Here is a 17,931-nt window from a genome sequence, read left to right on the forward strand (position 1 = left end):
TCCTTCAAAGACTTTTCCCAAAAGGAATAGGGATCCGTTTAGTGGGGCCATTCGTTCATGGACGTAGCTTGGAACTCCAGAGGATTTGGTTGTGAATATGTTCATGTCACTGCCAGTTTTGTTCTTTGATTTCCAGACCAGAATTAACTCAGGAAGACAGTAGCCCTGCGACGTGCAAGGTACTTGTTACTTTACCAAAGCACATGTCGGGGGTGTCGAAGTCAGACATGGTTCCATAGGGGAGCACAGCACAGCTAGGAGCTGGGATCTACAACTGCAGGTAGGGGGATGGGTGCATAGTCAGTAGGGAGGTAGGTAAGTCAACAAATTGATGATAGTTAGCACAGGGAGGGAGAGAGAGAGGGACGGATAGATAGATGACGGATGGATGGATGGATGGATGATGGATGGAGGGATGGATGCATAGCTAGATGGACGGATGGAGGGAGGGAGGGAGGGGTAGACAGATGATGGATAGATAGAGGGACAGATAGATACGTAGATGATGGATGGAGGGAGGGATGGATGGATGGATGGTGGGTGGAGGGTGGAAAGAATGGATGGAGAGATGGATGGTTGGATAGATGGGTAGATAGATGATGGATGGATGGATGGACGGATGGATGGATGGATGCATGGATGGATGGATGGATGCATGGATGGATGGTTGGATGGATGCATGGATGGATGCATGGATGGATGGATGCATGGATGGATGGTTGGATGGATGCATGGATGGATGGTTGGATGGATGCATGGATGGATGGAGGAAGGGAGGGGTAGACATGATGGATGGATAGAGGGAGGGATAGATAGGCTGATGACGGATGGAGGAAGGGATGGATGGATGGATGGTGTGTGGAGGGTGCAAAGAATGGATGGAGAGATAGATGGTTGGATAGATGGGTAGATAGATGATAGATGGATGGATGGATGGATGCATAGCTAGATGGACGGATGGATGGAGGGAGGGAGGGGTAGACAGATGATGGATAGATAGAGGGACGGATAGATACGTAGATGATGGATGGAGGGAGGGATGGATGGATGGATGGTGGGTGGAGGGTGGAAAGAATGGATGGAGAGGTGGATGGTTGGATAGATGGGTAGATAGATGATGGATGGATGGATGGTTGGATGGATGCATGGATGGATGGATGGATGCATGGATGGTTGGATGGATGGATGCATGGATGGATGGTTGGATGGATGCATGGATGGATGGATGCATGGATGGATGGTTGGATGGATGCATGGATGGTTGGATGGATGGATGGATGGTTGGATGGATGCATGGATGGATGGTTGGATGGATGCATGGATGGATGGAGGAAGGGAGGGGTAGACATGATGGATGGATAGAGGGAGGGATAGATAGGCTGATGATGGATGGAGGAAGGGATGGATGGATGGATGGTGTGTGGAGGGTGCAAAGAATGGATGGAGAGATAGATGGTTGGATAGATGGGTAGATAGATGATAGATGGATGGATGGATGGATGGATGGGTGATGGAGGGATGGATAGGTACCAGACAGATGGATGGATAGATGGAGTGAGGGATAGGTAGGTAGATGGTGGAGGCAGGGATGAATGGATGATGGATAGATGGACGGAGGGATAGGTAGATGATGGAGGGATGAGGGGAAGGAGGAATGGATGGATAGATGTCCGGTGGTTGGATAGATGATGGATGGAAGGAGGGTGGGGTGACAGATGATGGATGGAGGGAGGACAGGAGAGGAGTGGATGGATAGATGGCTGATGGTTGGATAGATGGACAGATGCTGGATGGAGGGAGGGAGGTGTGACAGATGATGGAGGCAGGAAGGCAGAGAAGGACGCATAGATGGGTAGATGCTGGATGGAGGGAGGGATGGACAGATGGTAGATGGAGGCAGGAAGGGAGGGAGGAATGGATGGATAGATAGGCGGCCAGTGGTTGGATAGACGGGTAGACAGATGATGGGTGGAGGGATGGATACATAGATGATGGAGGGAGGAAGGCAGGGAGGAATGGGTGCATAGACAGCTCACGGATGGAGGCATGGCGGGTTGGGGGGGACGGACGGGTCGATAGGCATGAATGCAGGGCTGGATGCGCAGACGGCGGCGTGCACGGACAAACAGTACAAACAGAAGTCCTGATTCATACGCGCGAGCTTCTGTCACTCTGATCTTACTTAAAGGGTTATGATTTAACGGGAGCCCTGACGAAGGGTATCCAGACGCGTCCTCACAGTACCGTGGTACGTACCCTCATGCGCCGTCCGACCAGAACGTGGAGATGAATACAGCCAACCTTCGCTATGAGCCCTGCCGACGGAAAACCCCTCAGAAATGAAGCTTACGGCCTCCGTCGCGATTTGATGTCTCACGGTGTAAGACCCAAACTTGGTATGACGAAATGAACACAGAGCATTACATCTGCAAAAACCGATGCCCAGTTTTCCCTTAGAGACCGTGGTTTAGTCAGCTCTGCTTCCAGGGGTTAGAGTCTGACCATCCCTGCTGAGCCGCGACGGGCACGCCCGCGGGAGTGCTTCACGGGTGCACACGGGCAACCCCAGATCGTCATCGGAGCATTTGGGGAGTGAACCTGAAGTGAGTTCCTCTCCGACTTTGCTCCACCAAGAACGGAGAAGCCCTCTGTTCCCTCGAGACCATGAAGTCACGGGTGAAACGTGTGCCGGTTCCTTAAAAGGCACCGTGGTGACTGCTGGAAACCCAGGATTAGACACCGCGCGGACCCTCTAGTCTGTCTACACCGCGCGAACCCTCTCGTCCGTCTACACCGCAGGAACCCTCTCGTCCGTCCGCGCCGCGCGGACCCTCTCGTCCGTCTACACCGCGCGGACCCTCTCGTCCGTCCGCGCCGCGCGGACCCTCTAGTCCGTCTACGCCGCGCGGACCCTCTCGTCCGTCCGCGCCGCGCGGACCCTCTCGTCCGTCTGGGCACTTCTGCCCCGTGGGAACATGGGGCCGGAGCTGAAGACCGGCCCTCGTCCTGTCGGTCCCCTCCCTCTGGGGCGCCCGCCAGCCTGTCCTCGCTCTGCCGACCTGAGCTGGTGAGGACACATGACCAGAGGGCACAGTGTGGACACGGACTCCCTCGTGACCCAAAGGCACAGTGTGGGGGGCTGAGCAGGAAGCATGACCCTGGCGTCACAGCAGAGGGGGAAATGGACAGGACACCGCTGGGTGGCTGTCCCTCCCTCCGGATCAGAGTCCTCTAGCCCTGCTCCGGTCCCTCGTGGCTCCTGAGCTTACCTTACAGAAGCCGAGGGCTGCTGCGGCCCAGTCTCTCCCCGTCGCTCATCGCCGTCACGGCGGGGCATCTGGCCACACAGGCTCCTTCTCTGCCGAACCTGTCACAAAACCAAGCTGCCTTCCACCGAGACAGTGGCCCCCGCACCCACCGGGTCAGAAAGGTCGGAACGACCTTTGCTTCCTGACCCACGCCTCCTTTTGCTGAAGTATTTGTAAAATCTCACAAATTTCCATGTATCCCACCAAGGTCTCACAAGAGTGTCTCACGCCGGACCAGCGCGGCCCAGGATGGCATGTCATCGTTAGACGGTGTCTGTCTTTCAAGGACTCAAGCGCGAGGACCCGGGGACGTCCCGGCTGCCGCTGTGGACCAGGCGGCGAGGAGACGCGCACCGACGCCGCAGTCCGGGCTCTGGTCCGTGCACACGTGTGCAGATGAGTGCTTTCGGTACGTCTGAACCGGGAGCCCCTGAAACGCTTCACCTCCCGGATACTTGCAGGCGTCCCTCCTTGTGAATCCAGCCCCTCAGGCTACCCTGGAGTTAAGCCCGCCTCCAGTTGTAGAGACGGAATTCGGATGAACTTTCACCGTCAGCATGCACCATGACAAGAACACGACATCCTGCAGACCCGGGCTCGGGTCTTAATGTCTGCCACCTGTGTGCCCGTGTGAACGCTCGTTTCCTCCCAAACTTCCTGTGGCTCAGAGCCCTTCCCTGTAACACGGACAGGGCCGGTCACCTGCTGGGCTCCAGCCCCGCAGCCCCTTGGTCGCACTGTGTCCTGGGCCGGGACAGTTCCAGCGTCTCTGTTGAACCAGCGGGAGGTCAGCAGATGCTCACCGTGGGCCAGGCCGGGACACCCTGAGAAGCCAGGACACTCCAGCCCCCCACCTCACAACCAGGGGCCGTCCCTGTCCCGTGAACACGGGCCAGAGGACGGTGTTCCCCTGCCCAGCAGCTTCCTCGAGGTGGTGGGAGCGTGTCCTGGAGAGCCCACCGCCTGTGGCCCGCTACCAAAAATCACACGTTAATCACAGCAGGCATCCACACAGGTGCACACGTGAATCTCATGCCGAGGGCCGGGACCCGGGGTCAGCGACGGACAAAGGTGTCTGCTGCCCCAGCCCTCCTTCCTGCACAGAACCAAGTGCACGTAAATAGTTCACATTTTGCATGTGGCTGTGGAGGGGTTTATGCCCCGGTGTCATGCGTCAGCGCGGGGTGGGAAGGGCCGGGTCAGAGCTCGGGGAACACACAGTCCTTCACAGAAGGACACGGAGCTCAGCGGGGTGAGACTCCCTGTCCGTGAGCCGGCGCAGCGGGCAGAAACCCCACGGAGACGTTTGGGTCTTTGACTAGACCCCCTTCTTCCTGCCGTGTGCGCGGGAGACGAGCGGTGCCGTCCTGGCTTCTCTTTCAGTGGCTTCGTGACCGTCGAGGGCTGCGACGCACAGAGTCGGTCGGGCACGGTTCGGACTTCGGCTGTCTGGTTTCGGTAGGGAGATGCGCTACGCTAGGACTGTTCGTGGGGCTGCGTCCGTGTCCCGGACCGCGGGTGCTCGGCGCCTTTCCAGCCACAGCGTTGCGCCGCTGCAGGACGCCACACCGCAGCCCGGGTCCCCGGCTTTGCCCCGCGCGCTCCGGCGTGGCAGGGCTGCCGCGCTTGTGCACAGGGACAGCGTTGCACGCGGCCTGTCCGTGGCGCGGTCTGTTCCGCCACCCCCGCCGCGCGCCCCGCCCTTCCGCTCCTCTTCGTGCCTCGCAGGCCCCGCGCGCTCGCGTGCGCATCGCAGCCCTCACGGGTCCGTCCCAGGGCGCGTGTGCGCGGTGCATCGGCCGCTGGTGCGGACGCGTCGCGAATGGGAAACAAACCGGCTCGATGGGCGCACGTGAGGGGTCGGCTGACCTCCGGAGACGGTTGCCGGGTGCTGTGCGCCGCGGCCCTAAATGCCCGCGGGGTCCTGCGCGTCCCTCTCGGTCCCTCGCGGCCGGTGCTGGTGTGCGGTGGGCGCGTCCGGAAGGAGCGCTCTGCTGTGCACGCCCTCCGCCGAGTTCCGGGCCCTCATTTCGGCGACTGCCCGGGTCTCTGAGGCTCCGCGTCTCTCTCCCATGACCCTTGGCAGGGGCCGCACAAGGCAAACAAAAGCTGCTTTTCATGACCTCCGCCGAGCACCTTTGTCCCGATGGACGGACGCACACATCCTCCTCCTCTCTTCCCGCTGACCTTTCGCTGGTGCCGGCACGAAGTGCCAGACCCTCGTGGAACGTGGGGCGTCCGTCCATTCCCCGGAGCCCCTGGACGTGTAAGTGCCCCTGGTGGTCCCACCTGCGGCAGTGGAGGACGCAGAGAGTGCGGTGCCGACCCTGTGTAAGGACGCGCGCCTGCAAGTGCCCCTAAGAGCCCGTGTCTGAGGCCAGATGAAGAACGAAGGTGCCGGTTCTAAGGAGACTCAGTCCCGCTCCATGGACATCATTGACTCCGGGTGGACGCCCACAGCTTGGAAAAGAGCCCGCGCGCCTTCCTAAGTTCTCAGAACGAAGGCAGAGGGACAGAGCGCACCGTTTCTCCGAATCTGCTTGTTTTCAGAGCTCAGAGGCCCACTCCCTGGACAGACCGGCCTCCAATGAGCACAGCCCGCTGCTGGCCCTCAGCTGGCCCTGCCATGCTATGGCCCTCACCTCGGCCTCACAGGGGAGGCAGCTGAGGGCTCGTAGCCCCGGCAGCGGGAAAGGGGAGGAAGAGAAAAGGAAAGGGTCGGTGTTCTGCCCCTGACCTCTCCACCACGAAAGGACTCCACTGTGTCTCTGTTTGAGCATCCGGGAATGTCTGTGAGTTTGCACTTTTGTCTGAGTGTGTCTGAGTGTGTGTGTGTGTTACTCGCGTGCCTGAGTGTCCGTTTCTGTGTGCGTATGTGAATGTGTGTGTGTGTCTGAGTGTGCTCACTTGTGCCAGAGTGCCAGCGTCTTCTGTGTGCGAGTGTGATGTGTGCACGTGTGAGTGAGTGTGAACGTGTATGTGTTTGCCAGGGACCTGCGGGCCCCAGGGCAGGCAGAACTTGCCGTGCTGCACCGCACCCCGAGCGGCGTCCCTGAGCCTCTCTGGGTCCGTGGGTGCCGCTGCCCACCCATGACAGAGTTCTCGTGACGAAAGGAGGGGAACAGGGCTCGGGAAGGTCAAAAGGTGTGACCTGGGCGTCTCTTGGCAGCTGGGGGTCACCCGTGGACAGTAGAGGGACAACGGGTGAGCTTCTCCCAGCTGTGACTGCAGCCCCTTTACGCGTGTCAGGTCCCTACAGAGAAGAACCTTCACTGACAGAATCAGTGCAGCTGTTTCCAGACACGGAGGGAACTTGCTGGGTGCCTGTCTGCCCTGGACGCAGAGTGACGTAGGACAACAGGCTTATCTCCCCACGCACGGACTCAGGCTCTCTCGGTTGGACAGTTTCGGGGCATTATTCCCGGGATGGTACATTTCAGAGCTTCCTGATAACCACAGTGCCCAGAAACCCGCTTGTAGATGTGGGTGTCTGACGGGGTGGCAGTGTCGGGAGTTTACTAGGGTGGGTTTGCGTGGTAAGGTGAAGGAGATCCCGCTCCTGGGAGCTGGTCTGGGTGCTGGAGGTCGTCGCCTTGTGCACACACAGGCCAGGCTTCCGCTGAGACACCTTAACCACTCACTTTCCACGCTGCGGTTCCTAAACCGTCTGAGGTCTGGAGTGACTTCATGTTGAAAACACGTGCCCACCCCCCCTTACTCACACACTTGACTCTTGTGCTCTGAGTGTCCCGTTATTGGTGGCACAGATTTGTACGATTCCAAGAGGACACAAACCTTCCATCCCGTCTTGCCACCCAGCTACACCACGAGGGGCGAGCGCCCTGTTGGCAGTGACGGAACGCTGTCCCCCGTATCGTCGGGCCTGTGGGAAGCCTGCGGGACAGTGTGTCCGACTTCGTCTCGGTGTCCACGTACACTGCGGCAGCGCCGGCGAGCACGTCCGTCATAGGAATCGTGAGAACCTAGTCTAGCTGCCTGGTTCCGGGAAAGGCCGTCTCAACCTTGTCTCTCTTCCTACCCCACAGTGCCTCGTGTTTGAAGACGCTCCCAACGGCGTGGATGCGGCCCTCGCCGCCGGCATGCAGGTGGTCATGGTTCCGGATCGGAACCTGCAGCGACACCTGACGTCCAAGGCCACCCTGGTGCTGGATTCCCTGCAGGCCTTCCAGCCCGAGCTGTTCGGTTTGCCGCCCTACGCGTGAGCGGCCCGCCCTGCCTCCCGGCCGCACGGCGCCCACTCGGCTGAACCCTGGCACCCAGGAGATCGCCACGTGACCGGTCCTTCCAGCCCGTGAACTCGACCTTCTATCCCACGTGGCCTCGGCATGGTGGACCCGCACTGACAAGCCACGTCCAGCTGAGAGACAGCACAGCAGACACAGCCCAGGACAGGGACCGAAACGCTCATTTCCATAATCATACACCCTGGGGGGTGACCGTACGGTGTCGTGGCCTCGCACTGGTCATGTAAGAGTCCCCTACGGCCAGGACACACGCTTGCGTGACCGTGCTCGTGCGTGTGTGTGTACGTGTGCCTGCGTATGTACACGTACTTACATGAATCCACGTATATGTAAAATACATCCTTTTCCAAGACAAAACTAAATCCTCTCTGTGTTCCTTTCTTTTCCTTTTCGGTTTTTCAAAACCCTGGCTGGAAAATGGAAAATAGATGTGTATGCTTACACATATGTGTGTGTATATGTAGTATGTAGGGACATATACGTTACATTTATATTCTTCCTTTACAACGTTGCTTTTTAAAGTGTGGGTCTTAATGTGCCATAGCAGCTGACAGAAGGGAGATGATCACTGCGTTTCATTTGCAGTCTGAGTGGAAACGCCGTGTCGTGGACGAACACTGAGAAGTCCTTCTCCTTATTAGCAAAACTGACCATCTTTTGTGCTTTCAAGACTTCTCGGTGGACCTCTGCTCAGAAGCCATGCCCCTACAACCTCTCAATGGACCTCTGCTCAGAGGCTGTGCTTTCAGAACCTCTCGGTGGACCTCTGCTCAGAGGCTGTGCTTTCAGAACCTCTCGGTGGACCTCTGCTCAGAGGCCGTGCCCCTAGAACCTCTTGGTGGACCTCCTCTCAGAGGCTGTGTGCTCAGAACCTCTCAGTGGACCTCTGCTCAGAGGCCGTGCCCTCAGAACCTCTTGGTGGACCTCCGCTCATAGGCCGTGTCCCTAGAACCTCTTGGGGGACCTCTGTTCAGAGGCCATGCCCCTAGAACTTCTTGGTGGACCTCCGTTCAGAGGCCGTGCCCCTAGAACCTCTCGGTGGACCTCCGTTCAGAGGCCGTGCCCCTAGAACCTCTCGGTGGACCTCCGTTCAGAGGCCGTGCCCCTAGAACCTCTCGGTGGACCTCCGCTCAGAGGCCGCCCTCTGAACCTCTCGGTGGACCTCCGCTCAGAGGCTGTGCCCTCTGAACCTCTCTGTGGACCTCCACTCAGAGGCCATGCCCCTAGAACCTCTCAGTGGACCTCTGCTCAGTGGCCGTGCCCCTAGAACTTCTCGGTGGACCTCCGCTCAGAGGCCGTGCCCTCAGAACCTCTTAGTGGACCTCCACTCAGCAGCCGTGCCCCTAGAACCTCTCGGTGGACCTCTGCCCAGAGGCTGTGCCCTCAGAACCTCTCGGTGGACCTCCGCTCAGAGGCCGTGCCCTCAGAACCTCTCGGTGGACCTCCGCTCAGAGGCCGTGCCCTCAGAACCTCTCGGTGGACCTCCGCTCAGAGGCCGTGCCCTCAGAACCTCTCAGTGGACCTCCGCTCAGAGGCCGTGCCCCTAGAACCTCTCGGTGGACCTCCACTCAGAGGTCATGCCCCTCGAACTTCTCGGTGGACCTCCACTCAGAGGCCGTGCCCTCTGAACCTCTCGGTGGATCTCCACTCAGAGGCTGTGCCCTCAGAACCTCTCTGTGGACCTCCTCTCAGAGGCAGTGCCTTCAGAACCTCTTGGTGGACCTCTGCTCAGAGGCCGTGCCCCTAGAATCTTGGTGGACCTCCTCTCAGAGGCTGTGCACTCAGAACCTCTCAGTGGACCTCCGCTCAGAGGCCGTGTCCCTAGAACCTCTTGGGGGACCTCCGTTCCGAGGCCGTGCCCCTAGAACCTCTCGGTGGACCTCTGCTCAGAGGCCGTAGTCTCTGAACCTCTTGGTGGATCTCTGCTCAGAGGCCGTGTCCTCAGAACCTCTCGGTGGACCTCTGCTCAGAGGCCGTGCCCCTAGAACCTCTTGGTGGACCTCCTCTCAGAGGCTGTGTGCTCAGAACCTCTCAGTGGACCTCTGCTCAGAGGCCGTGCCCTCAGAACCTCTTGGTGGACCTCCGCTCATAGGCCGTGTCCCTAGAACCTCTTGGGGGACCTCTGTTCAGAGGCCATGCCCCTAGAACTTCTTGGTGGACCTCCGTTCAGAGGCCGTGCCCCTAGAACCTCTCGGTGGACCTCCGTTCAGAGGCCGTGCCCCTAGAACCTCTCGGTGGACCTCCGCTCAGAGGCCGCCCTCTGAACCTCTCGGTGGACCTCCGCTCAGAGGCTGTGCCCTCTGAACCTCTCTGTGGACCTCCACTCAGAGGCCATGCCCCTAGAACCTCTCAGTGGACCTCTGCTCAGTGGCCGTGCCCCTAGAACTTCTCGGTGGACCTCCGCTCAGAGGCCGTGCCCTCAGAACCTCTTAGTGGACCTCCACTCAGCAGCCGTGCCCCTAGAACCTCTCGGTGGACCTCCGCCCAGAGGCTGTGCCCTCAGAACCTCTCGGTGGACCTCCGCTCAGAGGCCGTGCCCTCAGAACCTCTCGGTGGACCTCCGCTCAGAGGCCGTGCCCTCAGAACCTCTCAGTGGACCTCCGCTCAGAGGCCGTGCCCCTAGAACCTCTCGGTGGACCTCCACTCAGAGGTCATGCCCCTCGAACTTCTCGGTGGACCTCCACTCAGAGGCCGTGCCCTCTGAACCTCTCGGTGGATCTCCACTCAGAGGCTGTGCCCTCAGAACCTCTCTGTGGACCTCCTCTCAGAGGCAGTGCCTTCAGAACCTCTTGGTGGACCTCTGCTCAGAGGCCGTGCCCCTAGAATCTTGGTGGACCTCCTCTCAGAGGCTGTGCACTCAGAACCTCTCAGTGGACCTCCGCTCAGAGGCCGTGTCCCTAGAACCTCTTGGGGGACCTCCGTTCCGAGGCCGTGCCCCTAGAACCTCTCGGTGGACCTCTGCTCAGAGGCCGTAGTCTCTGAACCTCTTGGTGGATCTCTGCTCAGAGGCCGTGTCCTCAGAACCTCTCGGTGGACCTCTGCTCAGAGGCCGTGCCCCTAGAACCTCTTGGTGGACCTCCTCTCAGAGGCTGTGTGCTCAGAACCTCTCAGTGGACCTCTGCTCAGAGGCCGTGCCCTCAGAACCTCTTGGTGGACCTCCGCTCATAGGCCGTGTCCCTAGAACCTCTTGGGGGACCTCTGTTCAGAGGCCATGCCCCTAGAACTTCTTGGTGGACCTCCGTTCAGAGGCCGTGCCCCTAGAACCTCTCGGTGGACCTCCGTTCAGAGGCCGTGCCCCTAGAACCTCTCGGTGGACCTCCGCTCAGAGGCCGCCCTCTGAACCTCTCGGTGGACCTCCGCTCAGAGGCTGTGCCCTCTGAACCTCTCTGTGGACCTCCACTCAGAGGCCATGCCCCTAGAACCTCTCAGTGGACCTCTGCTCAGTGGCCGTGCCCCTAGAACTTCTCGGTGGACCTCCGCTCAGAGGCCGTGCCCTCAGAACCTCTTAGTGGACCTCCACTCAGCAGCCGTGCCCCTAGAACCTCTCGGTGGACCTCCGCCCAGAGGCTGTGCCCTCAGAACCTCTCGGTGGACCTCCGCTCAGAGGCCGTGCCCTCAGAACCTCTCGGTGGACCTCCGCTCAGAGGCCGTGCCCTCAGAACCTCTCGGTGGACCTCCGCTCAGAGGCCGTGCCCTCAGAACCTCTCAGTGGACCTCCGCTCAGAGGCCGTGCCCCTAGAACCTCTCGGTGGACCTCCACTCAGAGGTCATGCCCCTCGAACTTCTCGGTGGACCTCCACTCAGAGGCCGTGCCCTCTGAACCTCTCGGTGGATCTCCACTCAGAGGCTGTGCCCTCAGAACCTCTCTGTGGACCTCCTCTCAGAGGCAGTGCCTTCAGAACCTCTTGGTGGACCTCTGCTCAGAGGCCGTGCCCCTAGAATCTTGGTGGACCTCCTCTCAGAGGCTGTGCACTCAGAACCTCTCAGTGGACCTCCGCTCAGAGGCCGTGTCCCTAGAACCTCTTGGGGGACCTCCGTTCCGAGGCCGTGCCCCTAGAACCTCTCGGTGGACCTCTGCTCAGAGGCCGTAGTCTCTGAACCTCTTGGTGGATCTCTGCTCAGAGGCCGTGTCCTCAGAACCTCTCGGTGGACCTCTGCTCAGAGGCCATGCCCCTACAACCTCTCAATGGACCTCCACTCAGAGGCTGTGCTTTCAGAACCTCTCGGTGGACCTCTGCTCAGAGGCCGTAGTCTCTGACCCTCTTGGTGGATCTCTGCTCAGAGGCTGTGTCCTCAGAACCTCTCGGTGGACCTCTGCTCAGAGGCCGTGTCCTCAGAACCTCTTGGTGGACCTCCACTCAGAGGTCCATTCTGCACTGTGCTGTCGGTAGTTTATTTTCAGTAGGAAGATAACTATGGGCTGTATCTTACCTTCACCTAGGTGCATGTGCACATTTGAAGATACGGTTTCTATCTCACAAAAAAACATCCCCATCCCCCTCCTCGAAAGACAGACGGTTGTCTAACATAGCCTTTGATCCTAATATAATTTGAATTCAGAATACATACCTAGCGTGACCAAGAGCCTTATTAGCACATCTCTGGGATCGTTTACTTGACAATGTTACACTTTGGCACTGAACCCCTTTTTTTACTAGATTTACTCGACCTTTTGTAGTGGGAACGATGAGAAAGGCATTAGAATATGGGAATAGCTTTCCCTTGGAGCACCTGCCAGCTGATGTGTCATTGCCAATGGAGCTAATTTCCAACTAGGAGTGGTAGCAAAGTCATGGTAATGGATCCAGATGTGCCCGGTGTTGGTTCTCTGCTGATGGTTCTTCTGGCAGTTGATCAGTTTTATATCTGTTCAGCAAATTCATTTCGGCATTATTGATTGTCAGAGTACGCGTCTGTTCTCAGTTCCCCCTCAGACCCACTGTAACATCTTACCGGGTCCCTCACCAGTTAATTGAGTTGAATAAAATCCTTGACATCAGTTCACGTTATGTATGGGCGTTTGATTTTACCTTCTTCTTAAAAAAATTATCCTTCAACAAACGTACAACCCAAGTGTGACTCTGTGACCTGTTTTTTTTTTTTTTTTTAAGCCAAACAGCACTCACACCGTAAAATATCGTAAGGGAAACATGAGTGTCTTCGTGTGCAGCAAACAAAAGATCTTTGTGAAATGAGCACATGTTGGATTCGATATCCCCTTTTTCCAAAATATGTCTGTTTTCTAATCCAATTAAGCCGTTTTGCATAAAGAACAGAAAGCGCTCTCGTGATTCTCTCAGACACGTAGCTGTAGATAGATTGGCGCACGCTTTCCCGTAGGGTAAATTTGATCTCAAGAACGTTGTTCTCTTGTTGTTACAACTGAGGCGAAACGCTTATTTTTTTGAACAAAGGAAAGTACTGGCGGTTAGCCAAGGTTCATGTGGTCTTTCTTATTCTTCTACATTAGCCTCGTTGCCCCACTGCCTCTTTGTGATGACCTCCTGCTAGCAGCCCATCCATTTCACAGAGGATAAATAAGAATGCCAATCTAGACCACGATGACTCCCGCCAAGGCAGTTTGGACGGTCGCTCTACTTTCTCCCTGCATGAAAAGTGTGCTTTCTCGGGGACATGCAGGGATGAGTGGTGGATGCTCGGTGTTGCCCTAGCGGGCAGCTAGCGTGTGCCCAGCTCCTCCACCTCCTCTGGAAGCATTTGGTATTCACAACAGCCCCTGAGATGTGGTACAGTCAGTCTCTTCTTAATTCCTCTTCAGTGAAACATGCACAATTTTAAGAATGTACCAATGACTCCGTACGAGGATTTTTCCACCCGATACTCCCTCTGTTGGAGTTCAGTGAGCTAACAGGGAGAGGGGAGGTCTGGAAGACCCCTGCTTTATCCCGAGGAGACCTGCCTTGTCAAGACATATGGATCGCCTCTGTCCTGCAAACAGCAGTCCGTGATTAGCTACTGAGGTTCCTGTTCCTTTGATTATATTGATCGGACTCTTAAGTTGGCCATGCTCTGGATGGTGTTACTGATTTTTGAAAACAAATTTTTACATCATAACCCAGTTTTTATCATAACAGATACATGCATTAACTCCTCTGCTTCATGCCGTGTGCCCACTCCTATTCCACAGGATACAGTCCCAACCCCTTTGGCCTCACATGGCGGCTTTCTGACCCAAGTCTATCCCCGGCAAAACAAAGGATTTCAGATTACATAGAATTGAGTTCAGATCCCAGCTGCACCACTAAAACATTGTGTGGCTTCATCTTGCTTCATGTCGACCTCAGATTCCCGACCTGTGAAATGCAGGTCATGCCCACTCTTGGGGTGTTGGTCTGAAGAACGGACTGACCTCACACGTGGGCTGAGAGTCCTGCACACAGGAGGGATTGTTTCACGAATGGCACTTGACTGTCACGGTTACAGGGCACGTGGTACTCTCCAGTAGTTTCCGTGGTTTGGAGATACCTGGTTTACAGAGGACCCGAAAACCAGATCTTCAGGACACCTAGAACGATTCTGGCTCCCTCTGACTCTCTTTCATAGTATCTTGTGCACATCCATGAGCACTTTTATGTCCTCCATTAGCCACAGGATATGTTTACCGGTTGTACCGTTTCATCAGAAAAACTCCTCTGTTAATGCAGAACCAAGTAAGACCTTATCTGAGGGTATTAACACATCTGCAGGGGGGGTGGTAGAAAAGGGAGGCTCACACCCAGATCATTGTGTGGCCTCACCTGGTTTGATTGACCCTTGAATCAACCAACGTTTTCTCTGCACCTTTTGACCCACGTGGTCTCCAAAGGACTAAATAGGTACTTTTCTCTTCCCGGTTCTGCACAGAACAGCAGGTGCCTGACACAAACTTGTTCTGGAGACTGTCACACTATCCCATTAGTATTAAGGCATTGCATGAAAGCATTGCTTTTTGTGGATGCAAACCCACGATTGCTGAATTCTACATGTGTCTCTCCAGCATTGCATATGAAATGAGTATTTTACATGAAACTACTGGCAGTTATGTACCACAATGTTGATGATGTATTTCTCTAGAGCATAAAAATCTTAAAGAACTATTTGAATATCCTAATGTTCTCTGGTTTCTTCACAAGCATGAGGCCTTGGAAACATGCCATAAATACATCAACTTACAAAAATCCTTGTCAAATTCATATGTTTCACAAAGTCACTGAAAATGGCATATTTTCAAAATCCACTCTAGGAAAGAAAGGGTACGCATTCGATACTCAAAGTCTTACTAAGTTATGGGTAGATATTTAACTAAACCGTCGTTACTTTTCTGAAAGTCATGTCCGTTCCATAGTTGGTGGTGAAAAGCACATTCCATGGAAAAGTCAGACACAAAGAAGGAAATCCAACTTCTGAGTAAACTTGTATCATTGTTCTAGAAATCCCAGTCAACGAATAGCCACGTCGGGTGTTTACATGGGTTTATTTGACGATGACGCATTACCCCAGTTATTGGTCTAAACATGTCTGTCTCGTGACTTTTTAAGGGTGTCTTTACGGGATATTGAATTGTGGTTTGTAATTGTAATTTCCTCTTCCCCTTCGAAGATGGTTTCTGTTATCTGACATCGTTTTGACTGAATCACCTACGTCTGAAAGCCATCTGTTTCCTTCATTCCGCTGCTGCCAAGATTTTGTTCCTGGTCTTTGGCCTTCCGCGCAATGGCTTGCTTTGTTTTGATCTTGTGCGAATGCCATACATCTCCCCGACTCTGGGCCTTGCCTTAAATATCACAAAACTTCTCTGTCATCACCCAGGCTCACCTCTTGGGATCCCTTCCGTGGAACCAAAGACAGAGGGTGAAGTCTTGGCAGTGCCTGTCGTCAGTGAGTCATGCCCAAGCCTGGGTTGTGCCACCAGGGAGTGAGCTCAGGGACCACAACACAGCTTGAGAGAGCTGGCAGGATAGGTGAGGAACCAGTGCCAGCTGGGCCTTAGGAATGACTTAGAATCAGAACACACACACACCTAAACAGGATTGGGATTCTAACGGAGCCCGGAGGCCAGGCACGGTGACAGCAGCCAGGAGAAGTTAGCCACCCAGAGTCAAGTGTACCAGTTGTCAGGATTCCAGAGAACCAAGACAGCCAAGAGCCAGGGATCTACAGATGCCTTGGACAGAGCACCAGCAGAGCCCGTGTCCCTGGAGGGAACGCTTTCTTCCTTTCTTCACCTCTGCTCTGTGGGTACATGCCCTGCGTCTTCTCTGACGGCATACCCAAGACCCTCTGGGATCCCATACAAAAGCACTTACCTTGAGAAGAAAGGCAGAGAGCCAGACAGTTGCTGAAAGATGGAAAAACCCTTGGAAAACATTTTAATTAAGATCAACTATTCACATATGCAGATCCCTTGGAAATTGCAAAACACTCAATGTCTGCATAACCAGGTCGTCTAGCATTTGTGGAGAGGGCTCATATGAGCTGGCACTTTTTACTGATGCACGTACGTCCTTGCCCTCTGGTTTGCTCTTTCTGTTCTGGTGTGCTCCGTGAGGGGGCTGGGTCTGCGCCCAGCTTCCCCTCTGTGACGTCTAAAGAAACCCACTTGGTAGTTAGAGTCACAAAAGGATGTTTGAGGTCCTGTGGTCACCTTCCTGGTGTAGACCTGGCCCACAGGGGTGCTGCTGGGGAGCAGTGGATCCTACATTTAAATAGCCATCTCCTCACACTCAGGCCGCACAGAGCCCCTGCCTGCTTTAGCTGCACTAGCCAATTTTATCAAGAAAAATCCTTTTCTTTCAACAAGCTTGAGATGCCCTCTCATTGGGGGAATGTTAAAGGTCTTGGGACGCCACCGCTGTCCACACAGGAGACAGCTCCCTCATGACTGTGGCCTTTGGTAATCTCAACCTACCTCCGGAGAACCCTGTGAAATGTCCTCCTCGAGGGCCCGTGTGTGGCGAGCCATGTGCTCTCTGCTGATGTCCTTACCGACACATGGTCACATGGATGAAGCACGTGTGCCCCTTCAAGACCGGAACCGCGTCAACAGAGTTGGCAGGTGTTTCCAGCCACACTGGTGGTCTCTGAAACTCGTCCCTTCCCCACACTCCCAGTTCCTCAGGAATGGTGTGCGGTTATTCCTACGGAGGGTGTCAGTAAGGCCTCTCAAGGATGAAGACCAGGGCTTTGCACCCATCCCTCCCCTCCCAGCATATTTCCAACACCAGTTCTACTTCTCTACCTTGATTTCTTTCCTCCAAACCGCTATGGTCAAATGGCCCATCCCACCACCACCACCACCACCACCACCACCACCTCCACCACCTCCACCACCACCACCACCTCACCACGTCCAGGGAGAACTCCCCATCAGGATGATGGAAGTCAGCTTTGGGCCTCTTGCCTGCATCGTTCCCAGGGTCCCTGGGATGGCCCCCGAGACAGGCAGATCATGGTGACGGTGTCTCCTGATCTGCGTGCTGTCTACACCTTCGTGTTTATGAGGACACTCACCTGCCTTTCTCCAGCCAGAACCTCCTTGAAGGAACAGCTCAACACGTATCCCACGAGTTTGAGGGGAGAGGAAAAAGTGCCTCCAATTCCCCTGTTTTGGTTCCCATCGGTAAGTGAGATGGATGTGTCCTCCGGTGTAGGAGACACAGTAAGGAGCCACACCCAGGAGACCGTAAATTGTCTCTCACACTGCAGAGTGAGAGCAGGATCTGAGAACAGCATCAAGGTGGGGGGGGGGGTGGCCCATACCAGTAGCAGCACCGAGCACCTAGCCAGCTTCTAACAAAGAACAGCAAATATCGTCCATACAACCCCGCGATCTACTCCTAGGTGTCTGCCTCAGAGAAAGGACAACGTGTGCCCACACGGAAACTTGGTATACAGCCATCAGAGAAGGTCTTGGTTGAAGTTGCCTCTTTGATGAAGTCCCACAGATTCCAATGTTGTTGGCACTTTTCACCAACACCCACAGACTGTTCTAATCAGCTTGTATAAAAGCATCTTCCTGTATTTCTAAGCAGTCATGTAATTTGGACAGAGGATCGGTGAAGATCTCCTCCACGGGGCGGTCAGAGTGGGCCCAGTGCATCAACAGACTCGGTCCGTTTTCACATACAATCCATGTGCACTTTTAAATGTCCTTTGCAGGCTTAGCCGTGCGTGATGTTGCCGAGAAGAACAGACAGGTCATGGGAAGAAGGAGCTCAACTCAGTGCGTGCTTCCTATTATCTTCCCGTTGTCATTTGGTTCTGAAACTTGGCAAGATATGGCGATACCCAGCGTGGAGGCATCTGCGTACCTGTTGGAGAGCTTCGGTCGTAATCAGTAGAAGGTGCCCCGTGTAAAC

General features: G+C 55.6%; 1 protein-coding gene and 1 long non-coding RNA gene across 12 annotated transcripts in view; one reads left to right on the forward strand and one right to left on the reverse strand.

The window, feature by feature from the left end:
* LOC309856878 (pseudouridine-5'-phosphatase-like) overlaps positions 1–7,930 on the forward strand; it is a 72,630-nt gene extending 64,700 nt beyond the window's left edge. Inside the window, exon 4 of the mRNA XM_082718675.1 lies at positions 7,355–7,930. Coding sequence (XP_082574801.1) covers positions 7,355–7,531 — 177 coding nt within the window. The 3' untranslated portion in view covers positions 7,532–7,930. The remainder of the gene's footprint in view (positions 1–7,354) is intronic.
* On the reverse strand, positions 7,660–12,657 carry LOC309856892. Of its 11 annotated transcripts, XR_014307383.1 has the most exons (13): positions 11,794–12,657; positions 11,606–11,753; positions 11,168–11,327; positions 10,968–11,007; positions 10,838–10,889; positions 10,518–10,637; positions 10,092–10,199; positions 9,852–9,931; positions 9,522–9,573; positions 9,256–9,323; positions 9,096–9,135; positions 8,776–8,855; positions 7,660–8,417 (listed from the first exon to the last, which is right to left on the reverse strand). It is a non-coding gene; the product is annotated as an uncharacterized lncRNA (long non-coding RNA). The 11 variants fall into 11 exon arrangements; XR_014307384.1 differs by lacking the exon at positions 10,838–10,889 and having other exon boundaries at positions 10,518–10,649; positions 10,928–11,007; XR_014307385.1 differs by lacking the exon at positions 10,838–10,889 and having other exon boundaries at positions 10,518–10,649; positions 10,968–11,047; positions 11,288–11,327; positions 11,794–12,656.
* Between the last annotated feature and the right edge of the window lie 5,274 nt (positions 12,658–17,931).

Source organism: Mustela nivalis (assembly GCF_964662115.1).
Source record: "Mustela nivalis genome assembly, chromosome: Y".
Classification (NCBI taxonomy): domain Eukaryota; kingdom Metazoa; phylum Chordata; class Mammalia; order Carnivora; family Mustelidae; genus Mustela; species Mustela nivalis.